Genomic DNA, 21832 nt, shown 5'->3' with positions numbered 1-21832 from the left:
TGTGTGCGAACAAGGAGGTCTACAAACCTGACTCAGTTCTACCAGCTCTGTCAGGAGGAATGAGCCAATATTCACAACTTATTGTGGGAAGCTTGTGGAAGGCTACCCAAAACGTTTAACCCAAGTTAAACAATTAAAAGGCAATGCTACCAAATACTAATTGAGTGTATGTAAACTTCTGACCCACTGGGAATGTGATGAAAGAAATAAAAGCTGAAAAAAACCATTCTCGCTACTATTATTCTGACATTAAACATTCTTAAAATAAAGTGGCGATCCTAACTGACCTGAGCCAGGGGATTTTTACTAGGATTAAATGTCAGGAATTGTGAAACTGAGTTTAAATGTATTTGGCAAAGATGTATGTAAACTTCCGACTTCTTCGTGTGTGTGTGTGTGTGTGTGTGTGTGTGTGTGTGTGTGTATATATGCGCGCACACACCATACATACATACATACATACATACATACATACATACAGTACCAGGCAAAGTTTGGTAAACAATTCTAAATATTTTTGAGATTCTTCAAAGTAGCCACCCTTTGCCTTGATGACAACTTTGCACACTCTTGGCATTCCCTCAACCAGCTTCATGAGGTAGTCACCTGGAATCCATTTCAATTAACAGGTGTGCCTTGTTCAAAGTTCCTCCTTAATGCATTTGAGCCAATCAGTTGTGTTGTGACAAGGTATGGGTGGTATACAGGTAAAAGGTAATGTCCATATTATGGCAAGAGCAACTCAAATAAGCTAAGAGAAACAACAATCCATCACTACTTTAAGATATGAAGGTCAGTCAATCTGGAAAATGTCAAGAACTTTGAAAGTTTCTTCAAGTGCAGTTGCAAAAACCATCAAGCGCTATGATGAAACTGGCGCTCATGAGGACCGCCACAGGAAATTAAGACCCAGCATTACCTCTGCTGCAGAGAATAAGTTAATTAGAGTTACCAGCCTCAGATTGCAGTCCAAATAAATGCTTCACAGAGTTCAAGTAACAGACACATCTCAACATCAACTGTTCAGAGGAGACTGCATTAATTTTTTTTTTTACTACATGATTCCATTCCATATGTGTTATTTCACAGTGTTGATGTCTTCACTATTATTCTACAATGTAAAAATAAAGAAAACCCTTGAATGAGGTGTCAACTTTTGAGTGCGGGTGTGTGTAACATTATTCAATTAGCACTCCCTTTGAAGAAGTTTCCTCTATTTCCCCTCCCATGCGTGACATCTTCACCATTTCTATTCGAATGTATCTCAGAGAACTAATAGGATGTCCAACTTATATTTAAAAAAAATAAATAAATCAACCAGATTTTTTTGTTTCACCTGTCCGTATATTGCTGCAGTGCTCACTGATCCGGGTCTTAAGGCTTCGGTGGGTTTTCCCTATGTAAGACAGACCGCAGGGACATTTCAACATGTAAACAACATTGGTGGACATGCAGGTAATCAGGCCTTTGATCTTAAATCTTTGTCCTGTGCTGGGGTGGATAAATGAGTCACATTTTATACTTGGAACTGCCCAAGTACCCTTTCGAAAAGGACTCTCCCGGAGGCACCCTGAATAGGACACAAGCATAGTTGCAGTCTAATTGCACTGTATGAAGGGAGTTTAAATGTCTTTCTCATTTCCTCTCTCAGGGAGGAGATGTACTACAAGGCAGTCCACGGCACGGCGGTCATCTTCCTGCAGAATGATGCCGGCTTCACCAAGTGGGAGCCCACGCCGGAGCGCATCCAGGAGCTGCTGGCAGCCTACCAGGTCTCCCAGCGAGCATTGGGCTCCCCAGTTCCCTCCTCCACCTCCTCTGCGCCCACTATGCCTTCCCCAGCCAGTGCGGGGATGTCGGGCAACAAAGACTCTACTGCCGCCAAGACGGCACCTGAGCAATCGGCCAGTTTGGACACATCACCCGCTAGCCAGGAAAACAGCAGTACTTCTAGTCCTCTGGAAAATACTACACCACCTTCTGAGGCAGCCAGCCTTTAAAAGCAGGGGAGGGGACATGGGTGAGAGTAAGGTGCGTTTTGGGGATGGGGGACCCTACAACTGGTACTGAGAGAGTGTGGGGTGAGGATTTGGCCCTGGACTACACAGGCGCTTGGGTGGCCTACGAAGGAGGGCCTCCCCCCTAAAATAGGTTTACTTTCTCTGCCTCAACTATTTAATATTAGTTCTACTAGGTTTTTATGATTCTGCTCGTTATTTACTATATCTCTCGTTGCTTTTTATCAATGTAGCTAGTGGTAGTGGTTTACTAGAATTTATTTTTCCATCATTGTTGCTGTCATTGTCAGTAATTATTGGGTAATTCTATTCCTTGTTCATTGGCCTTTTGCCCGTAGAGTGCGTCCAAAATCAGGGTGCCATTTGGGACATACATTGTGATCTGCTCCCAGACAGCAGGACTTGGTTGTCGGTTTTGACGTGTGGAATTGAAAAGTGAGTCCTTGGAAAAGTTTTTTGTCTTGTTTGTCCAAATCCTCTCTATCCCTTAATAGGTACAGAAGCGAGATGTGTCGTTGGGTGATAAGGCAGCTATGTTTCTAACCCACTTAAGCCTACAAATAGTTTAGAGGCAATCATTGTACATAGGACAGACATCAGTAAGTTAGAGCAGGGTTTCCCAAGCTCGGTTTTTGCCCTAGCAGTACACAGTGATTCAAATAATCAAAGCATGATGATGAGTTGGATGTTTTAAATCAGCTGTGTAGTGCTAGGGGAAAACCCAAAACGGGCACCTAGGGGGGGCCCCAGGATCGAGTTTGGGAAACCCTCAGAGTACTGAACGAGAGCGGTTATTGTTATGCAGGTCACACATACCACAGAGTAGTAGTTCCATATCAGCCAAGTCGATACACCATTTCCATATCTGCAATTAGTTGAATTTTGTAAAAAAAATAAAAAAAAAATCAATAAATGCAAATGCAGGCCATTAATACATCTTACAATGGCAACATGTTGTAAACCATTGGTAAGCATTGGCTCGAGCAACAGCTGAATTACTATGCCTTTCCCCCTGCGCTGTGTAAATCCAAAACAACTGACAAAATTTGTTGAACTGGCTTGAGCAAAATACAGTATGTCCCTTTGCTTATAACCCTATCCACGTCTCTAGAATATGGTAAAGTACTAAATGAAATAATACCTGATGTAAATTATACCCTCGTTAAACATCATTTGGGGAAATTCTGTGATTGTGTTCAACCTGGTTGCATTATTTTCACATTGTAGTGCGTGGTATGGCATGGAAACATAGAATAGTTATGTTGTTTTTAATCCCTCCAATCTCAATTTTATATTTTTATATGTTTACACCAGTATGATATTAGAACGCATCACTGGGCAGCACAATGAATGTACATATTTAAATGGCAAAACAGAAGGTCTCACTGCGTCCCAAATGGCACTATCTTCCCTATGTAGTGCACTACTTTTGACTAGGGCTTATAGGGCTCTGGTCAAAAGTAGTGCACTATGTAGGGAATACGGTGTCATTAGGGATGCAGACAAAGTGACTCACCTCGGCCTCAGTCATCTAGCCGAGAGAAAAAATGTATAAAAAATCTAAGAAGATACAAATGTTTATTGTACAATTCCTCATTATGTGACTAATTGTCTCTGTCCTTGTAAACTATGATCCTCACGCACTACTATGCCATCTCAGCATATATTCTTATCTATAGCCTGAATGCTTGTACAATGGGTTTAGGCATAAGTTTCTTACCTGAAATCTTCACTTGCCTTTGCCCCATTTGTATATACTTAGGATTTTGGTTTTTATAGAAAAGTAATTAGGTATGGGACTGGAGGATAAGGCAAGGTTCTGTTTATGCTGTTGCAAATGTATGATGGTTGCCTTACTCTTTGAACATAATACTTACTACAGTAAGTCTGGCATCGTGCCCAAGAACCTGGAGACAAACTCTAGCCATTCGTTCTTTGGCTTTAGTGTGTCGAGCACCAGTCATATACCCTGATCCTAGTATGTTTCTGTCACCAGCAAAACAAAGTGTAGATATTGTACAGAAAATTGGTATGAAGTATGTTATTTTTCTCTGCTACACAATTGTATTGAACTCTGATAGCAAAAATAATAATTATGCTGTCTGTTCCATGATTTTTTTTATTTGAGTTAATTTAACATAATTTAAGATAAATCTGTATGTATTATACCGTTTATTACATATAAATAGTTTTAAACTAAACCAAAGTGTTATTAAAAAAAAGTGTGTGTGTGTGTATGATTGCATTAGTAATGCTTAAGGTGTAACCAGCAAAATTACTAGTTTTATTTTTATAATTCTCTTTTTTTGTTCTGGTAAGAGCATATTTTATGTTTGGAATTTATTTTGCATGACATTTCTGACAACTTAAATCATAAGAAATATATTTATTCTTTAATCAATTCATAGACTTTTTACATAAAGGATGAGTATGAATACATTAATTTATCCCTATCGGTTTACCCTTATGGTCATTTATTGTCTGTAGAGCATCTAATACCATAAATGTTTTTCTCAATGTGATTCCTATGGGCAAGAATCAGGAGAATGTAAATGCTGAATTCATTCATTTTCCTAGTTCCCTCTGAGTAAATTTTCAATGTTGTGACATAATCTCCATTGGAACCAGCATATAGATGCGCCGAATCACATTTGCTCCCAGTAAAATGTGTCAAACTATGTATGTTATTTGGATTTCTAATAAACTAGAACACCGTAGTTAGTTTTTAGGCTCTCTTCAAGATGCTGACTTATTTGCTGACACCACATGTTTTGGGCTTTGAACCATAATTTGAACAGCTCTCACAGACTTTAAAATATTAGATACATTTTGCCATAGTTTTTACATTCCTCTTACAGTGCATTTGGAAAGTCTTCAGACCCCTTTACTTTTTCCACATTTTGTTTGTTACAGCCTTATTCTAAAACTGATTAAATTAATGGTTTTCCTCCCGAGTGGTACAGCAGTCTAAGGCACTGCATCTCAGTGCTAGAGGCGTCACTACAGACCCTGGTTCGCTTCCTGGCTCTATCACAACCAGCTGTGATTGGGAGTCCCATATGGTGGCGCACAATTGGTCCAGCGTCGTTAGGGTTTGGCCGGGGTAGACCATCATTGTAAATAAGAATTTGTTCATAACTGACTTGCCTAGTTAAATTGAATTAAAAAATAATAATTTGCTGAAATTTCTAAAAACCTGTTTTTGCATGGTGTGTAGATTGATAAGGGGGGAACAATGACGGCCTAACCCGGATGACGCTGTGCCAATTGTGTGCTGCCCTATGGGACTCCCAATCGCGGACGGTTGAGATACAGCCTGAAATCGAACCAGGGTCTGTAGTGACGCCTCTAGCACTGAGATGCAGTGCCTTAGACCGGCCCCACTCGGGGTGGAATAAGTGCAATAACTAAATTCGGCCTTATACTCCTAAACAACGCAATTTGTACACGTTGGCTAAGGGTGAAGTCTACAAAACTTAGTGCACTCTGTTCGTAACGTTTTAGGAACAGAAAACTATTGAGATCAAACGATTGATTCATCGATGAGAAAATGTGCATGTCGGCCAAAATCCATCTCGCGCGATCTTCTCCCACCGCCGGCCACCGGGCTTCCTCTCGTCACCGTATTTGGTGGTGAGTGGAAACGCCAAAGGGGAAACATCTGGCTCATTGTGTGATATTACTTTGGGGAAATAAAAACGTATACTGTCATGCTAGTAACTACAACCGTAATGTTACAACCCAATATGCTGATAGCAGTGCGGAACAGTCAGTATATACCAAAATATTTGGTGATAGTGAAATTGCTGCTGAAAGCCCCTACAAAGATGGCGGCTGCAATGGTTCATAAGCTTTCGTCACACGGACACGCTTTTACGCGTGCGCTGAATACATTTTGGTTCCTCCGGTACAATAGATGGCAGTCATATGTTTGTTTTGGTTTCTAGAAACAACATCGTCTGTCAAAGAACAATTGTGTGGTTAGAAAAGGAGACTGTTGCTTTTGAGTGCTGAAATATTCGTTAAAGTTACTCAAGGAAGTTATTTGACAGCACGCATTTAGAAAAGCATCAAGTCTTATTTTGTACAAATATATTTAAGATCTATTCGCAATTTGACAATTGCCCACTTCTGCAAAAGCGTCGAGACGGAAAATAGTTTTCCTGGTCGCGAGCTACCGCGAGGATCTATTGAATCATCACACCCCAGACTGTTGTCTTCAAGTTAATACTTGCTAAATGGGTGCTCATCGAAGTGAGGGACGGAGGGATTGGCTTCAACAAGATGCTGTTGAACAGCCGCCCATACAAACTATGGTGAGCGCTAAGCATCTACAAATTCCATAACATAATACTTTCTTACGAACTGTGATTGCTACACAGTCATGTTACGATAAAGTGCACAACTGATAGTACTTTTAAATAGTTTTGTATTTGTCAGTGAAAGTGGACAACTGATGGTCCTTAAATTAGCATCTATCTCATCAGTCAATGACAGCTAGCTATCGCAGATTGACAGTTTGAGCTGAATCCTCAACTTTTGCGTGGAAGCGAGGCAATTATGTGTTTTGCGATTGTCATTTCAACAGTCTATAGGCCGGGCGTACACTACACGTTTTGCTGTCCCAGATGAATTTTCATAATCTGGGTGAAATCCTATGAATTTGGGCTAGGATCAGTACATCGGGACTAGCGTAGTTTTGAGCGGGTCAAGGACGCACGGATGATGAGTGTTCCGTTCTCCAGACCCCTGTCGGATGTCCCGATCATTTAAAAAAAAAAAATTTTAGACCATTTCATTGGTCATTAAGTGAAATCTGTACTCATCCGGTGCACCGGGCTATGCTAAACTAAATCCACCGATATTGGCCTACATCTGCGTCCTACCATGACAGAAACCAAAAAGATAATTTCATATTGTTATTTCATATTAAGTCCATATTCTGCGTCTTCGTCTCTTAATTTAAAAAAAAATGTTTTACAAAAAGTATACATAATGCAGCTCCGTGTCGGCATATGTTTCCTTACGACAACCAACAAACTCAGGGCAGGAACAACGAAGGAATTAATAATCGTGTAACGTTAGTACCCACGTCCTGTGGTTGAGAATGGACGGAATGAAAGATTTGGGAGAAGGAAATCAGAAAATGTGAGCACGTCAAAGTTAAGATTTTAAGTCGTCAAGTGTGTGCACAGCAGATGTTTTGCAGTAGTTGTTGGCATTCAAATGTATTTATAAACTGGGCGTTCAAGCCCTGAATGCTGATTGTCTGAAAGCTGTGGTATATTTAAGCAATAAGGCACAAGGGGGTGTGGCTGTTAGGCACGACGTAACGCGTGCCTTATTGCTATTATAAACTGGTTACCAATGTAATTAGAGCAGTAAAAATAAATGTTTTGTCATACCCCGTGTTATACAGTCTGATATACCACAGCTGTCAGCCAATCAGCATTCAGGGTTCAAACCACCCAGTTTATAATAGACCATATACCACAGATATGACAAAACATTTAATTTTTTACTGCTCTAATTATGATGGTAACCAGTTTATAATAGCAATAAGGCACCTCGGGGGTTTGTGGTATATGGTGAATATACCACGGCTATGGGCTGTTCACAAACCCCCTGAATTCTAATGAAGCAATAAGGCACCTCGGGGATTTGTGGTATATACCACAAACCCCCAAGGTGCCTTATTGCTTAATTAGGTCATAATTCAAAACACTGAATTCTAACTGAAGCCGGGCGGGCCAGTTGTCCTCTTTGACGCCTCACTCAGTTAAAATGTCTCTATTTTGGTGTTTTATTGCTGACTCTGTGCATCCTTTGCCTCTTCTTCCAGAATCCATGGAACATCATGATAAAACACAGACAGGTCCATCGCAGGGGCAGACGCTCACAGATGACCGTGAGGTAAGTTGACTGACTGTTAAAGGGATAGTTCACTCAAACACATCTGAGTATTTTGTTAATTAGACCACTTTTAATAGTAATACAATACCAAATATTGTACATGTCAGCAGTCAAGTTGAAGATATAGCATTTTTAGTACAGAGCTAAAACTGGGATTTGTTTTGTGAGAATGACTTTCCAGACAGATTTTCCAAAAGGTGTAATATAGATAATCTATTCACTATCATTGTTCATCTAGCTACACAGATCCTGTTATATCAATGGACCTCCTCCGAACGGTTTTACAGCCCAGCTTCAATGAGGATATTATGGGAGTCTTCAGAAAATACATGAAGGTAAGTCTGCTGGATATATTTTCTTCCAAATTCCATGCATTTTAAATGGCGATTATTCCATTGCTATGTGAATATCTCCTCACAGTGCATACTTCCAGGACATGCATTTGTTTACTCATAACTTCAACTATCGTAATTCTCTTGAGGGATTTGATCAAATTTGAAATCCTTACTCAACACAGCTTACAAATTGAATATACTTTTTATTAGACATTTTTCATAGTACCTTTTAAATATGATTTAACGAGAGCACGGAATGGTTTTACACCCCAAACAAATCGGAAATGTAAACTAACAGTCACTACTTTGCCATTGATATGCTCATACTTTGGCATTTATTTGTCTCTGAAATGTGACTCCTTTCTTCTGGCGAGAGCAGTCTTCGTAGTTTGACTTTCTTTACCGCAGTTTTTTGAGAAAGCAGCCAGCAATGTCAAGGAGAACGTTGGAGACGACGTGCAGACCGACCAGCTGATCCGAGAAGCCTGCAGAAACTGCCTGGAAAATGTAAGAAAAAGCAGCTAAATGTTTTTATGAAGTATCTCTGTGTAGATTGTGTGTTTAACACACAGACATCTATGAGTAATGTTCATTTCCTGTCCCTTGTCAGGCCAAACAGATCTTCTCAGATGGGGAGAATGCGGCAGTGGCAAGACCAGGGCCTGAGCTTCCATTCAAGGTAAAGGAAGATTTTATATGAGTGAAGAGAACGATGGCTTTTTCTCCATCCATCTTTCCTCGATTCCTCACCTCAAAGTGCATTAGAGGAGAAGGACTGAGGGGAGTGCCTTGAAACTTCTCCTCCAATATGGTTGAAAGGAGGTGAGGAGATAGGATGCGAGGTATTGCAGAAGGATGCGAGATATTGCAGAAGGACTTATCTAGATGGAGCCCAAGTCTCATATAAATAAAGTTGTTTTAATGTGAACATGATACACTGAATCACGCTTCCAAAAAGTTATGTTGTTATTTGAAAGTGAGGATGCTGGCTGGAAGTATGAATGAGTGATTTACTCATTGCATTAGTCTTATTGCTCCTAAATCATAAATGGAGTTCTTGGAAGGAAAGTAAAGAGAACGCTGTCACTTTCATCTCAGCAACAATGTCTATTTTCTTACAGCGGGTGAAACTGGAAGATGAGTCCAGCCAAAGGGCCAGCCCAGTTCCAAAAAAGGTAAACTAGTCTGCCCTTGTAGAAATAAACTTTTAGACTTCATCAAAAATAATAAACATACCTAAAAGTACCCAGAGTAACTGCCAGTATGGAAATGTATTTTTTTTACAGCGGAAAGGGCGCCCAACCGCTCCTGTCGGTTCTTACGACAAACCTGTTACATATAGCAATGTGTGAGTATGTGCTCCTGTTCGACAAGACATGATTTCACCTTGCTGCCAGTGAAGTTGTTTTCTTTGTCAAAACCTACGCAAAATACAAGTAAAAGCACTTATTCATGAATGCTCATACTCAAATTCACATAGAAGTGATGGGGATTTTGTGTTTTTATTTAACCTTTATTTAACTAGGCAAGTCAGGTAAGACGAATTCTTATTTACAATGTGACGGCCTAGGAACGACAGAACGACAGATTTTTACCATGTCAGCTTGGGGATTTGATCTAGCAACCTTTCGGTTACTGACCCAATGCTCTAACCTCTAGGCTACCTGTCGCCCTGGATCTCAGCAATGTAAATCTAGCTTAAAATGAATATTCAAACATTAATGCTGTAAAATGCCATGATTCATATGCATGTTCACCCAGTGTATTCCCCCCTCTAGGCCCAAGCCCAAGACATTGGAGTCTGTAAAGCGTGAGGGACCAAAGGTGAGTTTATTGCATTTATTAATTACGTGATAATGGCTAAATGCAATAGTCATCGATCGATTACCGTAAAACTATAACTAACTATTTTCTCTCATGCATTCTAATATTTCAAAAGCACAGTCCTTTTTGGATGAAATTAAGATGAAAGTATGTAGTTTGTTTGCATTATGTCCCATGGATTTGAGTATGATTCATTTTCTCTATACAATACATTTTATATTCTACAGTGGGACCCTTCTAGACTGAATGAAGGAAGCACATTTGTTCTTGGGTCCAGGGCAAACAAGTAAGTGAAAATTAAGGGGAGTATTAACAATTTTCAATTGACTCACACACAAAAAATAGAAAGATGATGACATTGAGTTACATGGAGTGTGGTCCAATGTCCAACTGTATATTTGTCTGCATTGTTTCTAAAGAATATCCAAATCCCTGCTTATCTGTAGGGCTTTAGGAATGGGTGGCACCAGAGGAAGGATTTACATCAAACATGCTGAACTCTTCAAGGTAAATCTCTCTCTGTCTCTCTCTCTCTCTCTCTCTCTGTCTCTCTCTCTCTGTCTGTCTCTCTGTGTCTCTCTCTCTCTGTCTGTCTGTCTGTCTGTGTCTCTGTCTGTCTGTGTCTGTCTGTGTCTGTCTGTGTCTCTGTCTGTCTGTGTCTGTCTGTGTCTCTGTCTGTCTGTGTCTCTGTCTGTCTGTGTGTCTGTCTGTGTCTCTGTCTGTCTGTCTCGCTCTCTGTGTACATTTGGTTGTATATCAAACATACAGATCTGGCTCCAAATCGAACCTACTGAATCATCCCAAATGTATTTGGGACAAAATAAGAGCAATGAAAGAAGCATCAACTAAAATATTTATTTTCCAGACGGTTTAATTATAATACATTCAGAGAACATGGCATATTTAAAAATGTTATGCTAAATATGTTCTGTCTAGAATCAAAATGTATGTATATTGGCTGGCATTTCCATGCCAGGATCCTCCCTTTTTTCTTCTTCTTTTGAATGTACTAAGGGATCCCATTACAGAACTCCTATGGCGTATACAGTGGGGCAAAAAAGTATTTAGTCAGCCACCAATTGTGCAAGTTCTCCCACTTAAAAAGATGAGAGAGGCCTGTAATTTTCATCATAGGTACACGTCAACTATGACAGACAAAATGAGAAATAAAATTCCAGAAAATCACATTGTAGGATTTTTATTTCTCATTTTGTCTGTCAATTTTGACGTGTACCTATGATGAAAATTACAGGCCTCTCATCTTTTTAAGTGGGAGAACTTGCACAATTGGTGGCTGACTAAATACTTTCTTGCCCCACTGTAACTCAGAAACCACCCTTTGGACATCTGGGCAGTGGTCATAATCAAATGAAAAAATGCCTTCCAGCAAGCCAAGGTCTACAATCTCGCTTGCTTGATGGGTTATGTAGTTGGACCATGATTTGGTATTGGTCAGAGGAAAGGTGTTCTCTTCTTCATAAGCGCACTGCATTGCACTTCATAAGCACACTACCATGCAACAGCAGCGGTCTGTTGCATGGTAGTCTCCTCCGGGATCCATAGGATGGCTGTGCATTGAACAGAAACTTTACTGACCTCAACAGTTACATTATCCTCCTTGCTACTTTCATTGGTCACTGCATCAGAAATGGATCCAGAGGAACAGAAGCCCTGGCTGATAGTGGAACAAACTCATTCTAAGGTAGACTCAACATCTACAACAGTCTCTCCCTCAAAGGGAGTGTTTGCCAAGTCTTTCTCATCCCTTAAGGAGTCATGGACTTTCTGGGGCAGAGTCTTGAATAGTTTTTGATCACAACTGGTTTATAAAACTCTTCAAATTCAAGATTAAATGTAAAATAACATCAGTCATCGGGGTTGTCCACATTAGTGCGTTTCAGAATGTGCCCCATTCACTTGTAAATCAGGATAATCTGGGATTCATCAAAGCATCACTTGTTGTTATATTTGGACAGTGACAAAATGTTCTAGAGGTTGAGTAAAAACTATTTAGCTTTGATTTTTTTGTTTTAGTGAAAACTAATTTATCAGGAAAGTAAGAAGACAGTTCTTGCTTATTTTTATGAATAATATCTGATGTCATTGGATATGGCAACAGGTTGTTTACTTCAGTTACAGTTATTTCAATACAGTTTAGTAATATACAAGTCTTTAGTGCAAGATTCATGTGACAAGGTTATTTAAAAAAATAATAATTTGCACTGACTATGCACACACACTGGTCTCTACCCGAACACTCACACATATTTACAATGACACCCCAACACACACTACATACACCCGCTCATGTATACGAAAAGTATGTGGACACCCTTTCAAATTACCGTAGATTCCGGACTATAAGCCGCAACTTTTTTCCCACGCTTTGAACCCCGCGGCTTAAACAATGACGCAGCTAATATATGGATTTTTCCCGCTTTCAATTTTGTTTTCTCCAAAAAAACATTCTGTGACGTGCTCAGTTTTTTGGCGGCATGAAGCTTTCATTAGACCAATGAAATTGCCGTTAAGGTCAAACAACTTTTTTGTTTACTGTTTAGATTAAATCGAGCGCTCTCAAACTTCCCATCATTCTGATTACGGTAGTCATTTTGTCACCCTCATCATGGCAAAGACACGGAGAAATGCATATGATGCAGCTTTCAAGTTGAAGGCGATTGATCTGGCTGTTGGAAAAGGAAATGGAGTTGCTTTACGGGAGCTTGGTCTTAATGAGTCGATGATAAGACGTTGGAAACAGCAGCGTGAGGAATGCAAAAAGACAACTAAAGCTTACTGCAAATTATTTTATTTTTTTTACAAGCCGTGTTTCGTTAAAGCCTGTGTAAAGTTCATTTGTTTCAATGTACCGGTAGGCACCTGCGGCTTATAGACATGTGCGGCTTATTTATGTTCAAAATAATAATTGTATAAAAATTCAGTGGGTGCGGCTTATATTCAGGTGCGCTTAATAGTCTGGAAATTACGGTAGCGGATTTGGCTTTTTCAGTCACACCCATTGCTGACAGGTGTATAAAATCGAGCACACCGCCATGCAATCTCCATAGACAAACATTGGCAGTAGACTGGCCTTACTGAAGAGCTCAGTGACTTTCAACGTGGCACCGTCATAGGATGCCACCTTTCCAACAAGCCAGCTAGTCAAATGTATTCCCTGCTAGAGCTGGCCCGGTCTACTGTAATTGCTGTTATTGTGAAGTGGAAACGTCTTGGAGCAACAACGGCTCAGCCGTGAAGTGGTAGGCCTCACAGAACGGGACCGCAGGGTGCTGAAGCGTGTAAAAATCGTCTGTCCTCGGTTGCAACACTCACTACCGAGTTCCAAACTGCCTCTGGAAGCAAAGTCAGCACAATAACTGTTCGTCAGAGCTTCATGAGATGGGTTTCCATGGCCGAGCAGCCGCACAAGCCTAAGATCACCATGCGCAATGGCAAGTGTTTGCTGGAGTGGTGTAAAGCTTGCCGCCATTGGACTCTGGAGCAGTGGAAACACGTTCTCTGTAATGATGAATCACGCTTAACCGTCTGGCAGTCCGACGGATGAATCTGGGTTTGGCGAATGCCAGGAGAGCTCTACCTGACCGAATGCGTAGTGCCAACTGTAAAGTTTGGTGGAGGAGGAATAATGGTCTGGGGCGATTTTCCATGGTTCGAGGTTGGCCCCTTAGTCTTAACAGCATACAATTACATTCTAGATGATTCTGTGCTTCCAACTTTGTGGCAATTGTTTGAAGGTCCTTTACTGTTTCAGCATGATAATGCCCCCGTGCACAAAGCGAGGTCCATACAGAATTTTTGGGGGGAAATCGGTGTGGAAGAACTTGACTGGCCTGCACAGAGCCCAGACCTCAACCCCATCAAACACATTTGGGATAAATTGGAACGACGAGCAGAATTTCTATGATCTAAGTCATCATAGAAAGTAATCAACATTCTAATCATGCCTCAACATTCTATTGCTATGGTCTCAACCTCGCTCTAGTCCTTTATGCCTATCTTTTTTATTAACAAAAATGTCCACCTATTAGAACCTCCTATAAAAATGACCCTGGCCTCAAGGTTTTGTGACGCTGACATGAATTGACCAAGTGGATGACCTCTTTATTCATGTTTATATTGGGAGCTAAAAAACTGAATTGCAGTAGCACATACAATAAAATCTAAAAGTCAAACATATGGAACAGGAATGGCCATGTGCGATGATGGTTGCAGCACTGCTCTATTATGCTAACCAACCTGTGAGTGAGACAACCAGTATCCCCTACCATAAACCATTACAAAGCTTACAAAAAGTAATAATACTGTGTGTCTGTGTGTTTTTTCAGTATGCGGCTGATGCTCAGGACAAACACTGGTTGGCAGAGAGACAGCATATGAGAGCCACAGGTGGAAAGATGGTAAGAGCTCTGTACCAAACTCTAACCTGGTTGCAGATCTCTGTGCTTTAGCCAAACTCCTCTGTCATGTTCATTGTCATGCAAAGTTGGCTGAAGGACAAACAGGTCTTTGTGGGCTACCCTACCAAATTCACATCCAAATGTGAGTTATACACTGAGTGTACAAACCATTAGGAACCTGCTCTTTCTATGACACACTGACCAGGTGAAAGCTATTATCCCTGGTTGATGTCACCAGTTAAATCTACTACAATCGGTGTAGATGAAGGGGAGGGGACAGGTTAAAGAAGGATTTTTAAGCTTTGAGACATGGATTGTGTATGTGTGTTATTGAGGGTGAATGGGCAAGACCAGCGGTTCGCAAACTAGAGGTCGCGACCCTTTTGAAAATGATTCAACTCTAAAAGATTAATTTCAACCAGAGTGCCCATAGATCATAGGAAAAGGCCACAGTTGACCATTGCACTTCAATCATTCCAACGGTGAATGTCTAGGCCCCCTACGCTATGAAACCACACACTATTGCAGAGACTTTGATATTACCGGCCGCAATTGATATGGTGAAAACAATGTGTAGGGAGGCAGAGGCACAGAAACTCACATTAATTCCTTTGTCAGATAACACTGTTAATCAAAGAATTTATGCTATTGCTAGCAATCAAGAGAGAACTGAATGAACGACTCAAACTCCCCAGCTTAAGCTCTCCAAATGCACGTTAGTTGTGAGGGCTGAGATGCCCATGCATTGACTTTTGTTCGCTATACATGTTTGGGAATTCTTTTCACAAAGTCATATTGTTCTTTTTCGCGATTCCCGAACATGAAATGGCACAGGGGATGTTCAGTGTGCTGCGTGGCTATATTGACAAAAAACAGATTATATGGGAATGAATGGTGGGCTTTTGCACAAATAGGGCTCCTATGGCAGGTTGGCAGGCAGTCCTCTGCACTCTAGTTATGAATGTGTCTCCCTCTGCCATATGGACGCGTTGTATAATACACCGAGAGCAACTGATGGCAAAAGAGCTGAGCACAGAACTCTGCGATATACTGCAGCAGGTAACTTCGATTGTAAACTAAATCAAACCACATACACTGCGTGAACGCCTGTTCACAAAACTACATGGAGATATGGGATCAGAGCATGACAATGTTCTGTTTCACACCGAGGCTTGGTGGTTATCGAGGGGGAGTGTTGGAAAGATGTTTCACATTGAGAGAGGAACTGTTATCATTCACAATGGATGTGTCGTGGAAATTCTTACACAGGGACACTCAAAGTCAAACTTAAATGAATTATCCCTTATTTGTCAGCGTGCTGGAGAGGTTCTAGCCAACTCAATGCACCATAGTACATATGTCTATCAGGAGCTCTGCCTGGGCAGTCCCAGCAGTTGTCTTATATACAGAAAAGTTAAACTTATATGATTTAGCATAATTCATGAATCATTACCATTTTGTTTCATTCATGTGACAGACCAATACCTCACGATGCTTCTTCTCTCTAAGCTGAGACATTGAAACTGAGATTTATTTTGTTCTTTCTCAAAACAAGGCCTGGGCGTACTGCCAAATTGCAGCTACTGATAGTGAGGATTTGTACAGTCAGACACTTGCATGAACACAGAAATTGGTTTATAGAATAGAACAGCACATTAATAGAACACAGAAATGTTTTATAAGAAAAGCACAAACAAAAGTTCATTACAGATGTAAAAAAAAAAACAGACTTGGTTGACTTTCTGTATAATGAAAAGAATGTCTCCTTGACTATGTAAGACATACAGGTATTTGGGAAACTGAACGAACTTAATGCAAGCAATCTACATATGTGACCAAATCAGTGGATTCAAAGGAAATAATTCTTATTGGGAAGAGTCTTTCAAAAGCGAAATTTGCCACCTTCCCTCGGCTGTGAATGTTTCTAACAGAAAACGGCATCAGTAAGTGTCTCACTCAAGTGATGACTGTTCACCTCCAATGCTTGGAAGAGCAATTTGGGATTTGGGACCTACTTCCCAATCCATTGGACTGTGATTCTGGCTCCGTTGACATGCCGGTAAGTGAAATCGAACAGCTGATCGAGCTGTCATGTGACCGAATGCTTCAGACAACGCATTCACAGGTCACTATAGAGGAGTTTTGGTTCCTGACTTAAAGGGAATACCCTGCCGTCTCCCTCTGAGCATTAATGCTGCATTCAAAACAACCGGGAACTCAAAATTTCCGACTTCAGTGCGTTGAAGACATTTGGGAACTCTGGGGGGGAAACTTAGGGTGGGGGAAGCTTAGACTGGGGATTTTCTTTTTGAACGGCCATCCAACTCGGAATTCCAACTTCGGAACCAAGGCCTCTTCCTAGAGCTCCGACTTTCCCACCTGAACTTCACTGACGTCATAATTTGACCCCGTATTTTCGCAAGTTCCCAGTTGTTTTGAAAGCACCATAAAACTCATGGTACCTTTCGCCAGCTCATTTCTGTATGAAGCTGGATTCAGTGCTCTCGTCTGCATTAACCAGATATCGATCCAGGTTGGATGTGACAGCAGAGATGAGGTGTGTACTGTCGACCACGCCCACTGACATTGAGTAGCTCTGACGCGACATGCATCAAGCACACTTATCTCATTAGTGGTGGTGAGATACATTATGTCAGATTAATTTGGAATTGACTGTCATAGCCCCACATTAAATGTATGTGATGGTGAGTTAAGACAATCAGAAATACAGTTAGAATGTTTTTCAATTGACTGCCATAGCCCCAAATAAAGTTAACATTGGCTGTTAATTATATCATTTTTTTCACATGGTTGGGGTCGCACTAATTTTCAGACATCAAAATGGGGTCATAGGGCCATAAAAGTTTGGGAACCCCTGGGCAAGACAAAGATTGAAGTGACTTTGAACAGGATATGGTAGTAGGTGCCAGGTGCACTGGTTTGAGTGTGTTAAGAACTGCAACACTGCTGGGTTTATAGTAAATTAGTATTTTAAGATGCTTTTCTGTGCATGAATGATGGGTTTATAGTAAATTAGTATTTTAAGATGCTTTTCTGTGCATGAATGATGTGGGCGAAAACACAACAGAATGCTGTGGGCGTATACTGGTCATTATGAATATGAGTAGACTGCTGGTTAGCCCAATCATCCTCTAGACCGCTGATTGGCCAGCTCATCCTCAGAAGTATGACGTCATTCTCTATGAGGAAATGGCAAGCATTTTTTAAAAACGGTCTGTGAGACAAGTTTGAAGTGGGGTTATTGAAGTTTTTTTTAAATGTATTATTTTTTAATTCATGCATTGGCCGCATGAGTATAATGTGAATCAACAACATTATTTGGGTATGCGTTAACAGAATATGAACATTTTAATGTGAGATTTTCACAGGACAGTTACTTTAAGCTTCACTTTTCTGCTTTGTAAGCACTAGCTTCAAACAGCTTCAAATATAATATTTTTGCTTATTGATAAGTTAATTGTTTAGATTTGTATGATTCTCTACAGTGTTGCTTGTTTAGTCACATAAACTGAAATTAGGTGAACATGATAGTATATAGCAACCAGGTAATGGCGGAGCGATTTCTACATATTGTAAGTTTAAAAACAAGTTTGATTTGCTAAATGTATTAGCAAATGTAAGCTAATCTGAACATTTTGATTTTTATAGGCCTATCTCCTTATTGAAGAGGACGTCCAGGACCTTTCTCTGAGTGACGATTACAAGTAAGGAAAACATTTTGTTGGTCCCCATCTTATCCAGTAAGTGTCAATCTGTCATTGAACTGAGTATCTTCGATGGCTATTCACTTCTTAAACCAGGCACACTTCACCTGGTCGCCCCAGATGAGTTGGCCATAGCCTACAGCTCAAACAGGCTAAATCAAGCCCAATGGGTGTTAAACTGGTGTCATGATGAGATTATGATTCTGTTGTGTATTGTTTGTTTGATATTTTTTCCAGAGATTGCCCCGACCTAAAAATGACCCCAATTGAATTAAAGCCTTTTACGGTTCCTGGGTGGATGATTGAGAAGATGCAGAAGGCCATGGAGGTCCAGAGTTCGGGGAAGGAATAAAATTGTACTTTGTGTGCGGAGAAGGAATAACATCGTAGTGTGCGTCCCTATGGCACCTTATTCCCCATATAGTGCACTACTTTTGACCAGAGCAATATACTGTAGGCCATGGTCAAAAGTAGTGCATGACATAGGGAATAGGGTGCCATTTGGGATGCAAGCCTAGAAAACCACAGAACAGAAAGAATTCCTGTCATATCAAATCACGAGAGACTGGACAAGAGTGCCAATGTATTTTCTGCCTGTGTGGTTTTGGATGCAGTGTCATTGTATACAGCTACTGAACAGTGTTCTTTGATAAAGAAATGTGCCCCTTTTTCTATTTGTATCCTTACTGTACTGTAACGTTAAAAGGGGCTCTATGGCAGGCTATGGCCCCTTGCTAATAGAACGGTTCTTGGGGGTGAGGGTGTATTCCCCCCCCCCCCCCATAATGAATATATAAGGAGTTTCCATTGTTCTTGTACAGTGATTTTGTTTTCCCATTTACTAGACTGTATTCTCAATTTTATATTTTAATGTTTCTACAATGTCAGTTGCTTTTGTTTGTCATTTGCTGTGATTTTATTTTTTACTACAAACTTTCAAGAGCAGAATGTATTTAATTTTGTCTTTTCGGATTAGCTGACTATGATTTAAAAAGGATATGGGTGCTTGATGATCACTTTGTTAGACATTTCTATGCAAAATAAATGTTTTAATGACTATAGCTATTTTTTGTTTAGTGTTTTGGTCATGACATTGTACTTCATCGCATAGACCTTGAACTTAAACCATGTCCTTTTTTTCTATCAAAAACGTGAATCAACCATCACGTAATATACAGTTGAAGTCAGAGGTTTACATACAACTTAGCCAAATGCATTTAAACTCAGTTTTTCACAATTCCTGACATTGAATCCTAGTAAAAATTCCCTGTCTTAGGTCAGTTAAGATCACCACTTTATTTTAAGAATGTGAACTGTCAGAATAATAGTAGAGAGAATGATTTATTTCAGCATTTATTTCTGCATTTATTTCTTTCATCACATTCCCAGTGGGTCAGAAGTTTACATACACTCAATTAGTATTTGTTAGCATTGCCTTTAAATTGTTTAACTTGGGTCAAACGTTTCAGGTAGCCTTCCACAAGCTTCCCACAAGTTGGGTGAATTTTGGCCCATTCCTCCTGACAGAGCTGGTGTAACTGAGTCAGGTTTGTAGGCCTCCTAGCTCGCACACTCTTTTTCAGTTCTGCCCACAAATGTTCTATGGGATTGAGGTCAGGGCTTTGTGATGGCCACTCCAATACCTTGAGTTTGTTGTCCTTAAGCCGTTTTGCCACAACTTTGGAAGTATGCTTGGGGTCATTGTCCATTTGGAAGACCCATTTGCGACAAAGCTTTAACTCCCTGACGGATGTCTTGAAATGTTGCTTCAGTATATCCACAATGTTCCTTCCTCATGATGCAATCTATTTTGTGAAATGCACCAGTCCCTCCTGCAGCAAAGCACCCCCACAACATGATGCTGTCATTCCCGTGCTTCACGATTGGGATGGTGTTTTTCAGCTTGCAAGCCTCCCTCTTTTTCCTCCAAACATAATGATGGTCATTGTGACCAAACAGTTCTATTTTTGTTTCATCAGACCAGAGGACATTTCTCCAAAAAGTACGATCTTTGTCCCCATGTGCGGTTGCAAACCGTAGTCTGGCTTTTTGATGGCGGTTTTGAGCAGTGGCTTCTTCCTTGCTTAGCGGCCTTTCAGGTTATGTCGATACAGGACTCGTTTTACTGTGGATATAGATACTTTTGTACCTGTTTCCTCCAGCATCCTCACAAGGTCCTTTGCTGTTGTTCTGGGATTGATTTGCACTTTTCGCACCAAAGTATGTTCATCTCTAGGAGACAGACGCGTCTCCTTCCTGAGCGGTATGACAGCTGCGTGGTCCCATGGTGCTTATACTTGCATACTACTGTTTGTACAGATGAACGTGGTACCTTCAGGCGTTTGGAAATTGTTCCCAAGGATGAACCAGACTTTTGGAAGTCTACAAAAAAAGATTGAGGTCTTGGCTGATTTCTTTTGATTTTCCAATGATGTCAAGCAAAGAGGCACTGAGTTTGGAGGAGGCCTTGAAATACATCCACAGGTACACCTGCAATTGAATCAAATTATGTAAATTAGCCTATCAGAAGCTTCTAAAGCCATGACATATTTTTCTGGAATTGTCCAAGCTGATTAGAGGCACAGTCAACTTAGTATATGTAAACTTCTGACCCACTGGAATTGTGATTAAGTGAAATAATCTGTCTGTAAACAATTGTTGGAAAGATTACTTGTGTCATGCACAAAGTAGATGTCCTAACCGACTTGCCAAAGCTATACTTTGTTAATTAACAAGAAATTTGTGGAGTGCTTGAAAAACGCGTTTTTATGACTCTAACCTAAGTGTATGTAAACTTCTGACTTCAACTGTATTTAAATGTGATATTTGTTGTTTTATTTTTAGTACATTTGCAATATAATTTCAAAACTTGCTTTGTCATTATGTGTTGTGTGTAGATTGATAAAAATAATAAGGCTGTAACCTAACAAAATGTGGAAAAAGTCAAGGGGTCTGAATAATTTCCAAATGCACTGTAGATCATAGTGGTCAGAATAAGTCCTTATTGGCAAAGTAGTAGGCTGACCTGAACAAAGCACAGATGGCTTTTAGTTATGACGCATTCATACTATCACACATCTTTTCAAGTCTCCATTTAGCATTGTCAATGACACGTTATGCCAGTTCGTACGCTCTTGATTGCTTGTGTTGAAATTTGCAACGATTTCATGTTTGCAATTTGACCCACTATGACTTACTTTGTATAAACGCCGTTGGTTTGAACGTTTCAACCAATGAGATGTGTAGACTGACAGATGTGTGACATCTGCACGTTTTGCATCCCAATTTACCTTCTTTACAATTTACAGTATCCATGAGTATGCCACCTGTTTGTTCCACCACATACTGTTACCCCATACGTCAGCGCATGATAGCAGGCCTATTGGTGCCGTGGTGGTGTTACCAACTGCGGGGAGAGGAGCTGTCCTGTCATCTGAGGGACCTGAGGTAGCTGAGGTGGGATTGGTAGCTGAGGATGTGTTGGGATCGTTAGCTGATGTGGTGTGATCGGGAGCTGTCAGTGTTGCGGAGATCGGGCCTGGACCCTGGGTCTGGGAAGGAGCCGTCAAGGTCATGGTGGGGGCTGCCATGCTAGTAGC

At 40.5% G+C, this 21832-nt stretch overlaps 2 protein-coding genes across 4 annotated transcripts in view; both read left to right on the top strand.

The window, feature by feature from the left end:
• The window catches only part of LOC115208374 (mRNA (2'-O-methyladenosine-N(6)-)-methyltransferase), a 56284-nt gene extending 51543 nt beyond the window's left edge, over positions 1-4741 (top strand). For all 3 annotated transcript variants that reach the window (XM_029776383.1, XM_029776384.1, XM_029776382.1), the window contains one exon: positions 1652-4741. In XM_029776383.1, the coding sequence (XP_029632243.1) occupies positions 1652-2000 (349 nt within the window). In that variant the 3' untranslated portion in view covers positions 2001-4741. The remainder of the gene's footprint in view (positions 1-1651) is intronic.
• A 1198-nt stretch (positions 4742-5939) lies between these two features.
• On the top strand, positions 5940-19294 carry LOC115208373 (deoxynucleotidyltransferase terminal-interacting protein 1). Its single transcript, XM_029776381.1, has 13 exons — positions 5940-6334; positions 7861-7931; positions 8170-8266; positions 8675-8773; positions 8877-8945; positions 9388-9441; positions 9553-9614; positions 10045-10090; positions 10318-10376; positions 10537-10597; positions 14437-14508; positions 18178-18233; positions 18471-19294. The coding sequence occupies exons 1-13, from the start codon at positions 6257-6259 to the stop codon at positions 18583-18585; spliced, it is 939 nt and encodes a 312-aa protein (XP_029632241.1). The 5' UTR covers positions 5940-6256; the 3' UTR covers positions 18586-19294.
• The last annotated feature ends 2538 nt before the right edge of the window (positions 19295-21832 follow it).

Source organism: Salmo trutta, chromosome 14, assembly GCF_901001165.1.
Source record: "Salmo trutta chromosome 14, fSalTru1.1, whole genome shotgun sequence".
Classification (NCBI taxonomy): Eukaryota; Metazoa; Chordata; class Actinopteri; order Salmoniformes; family Salmonidae; genus Salmo; species Salmo trutta.
The sequence above is the reverse complement of the archived record's forward strand: the minus strand, read 5'-3'. Positions and strand labels throughout refer to the sequence as shown.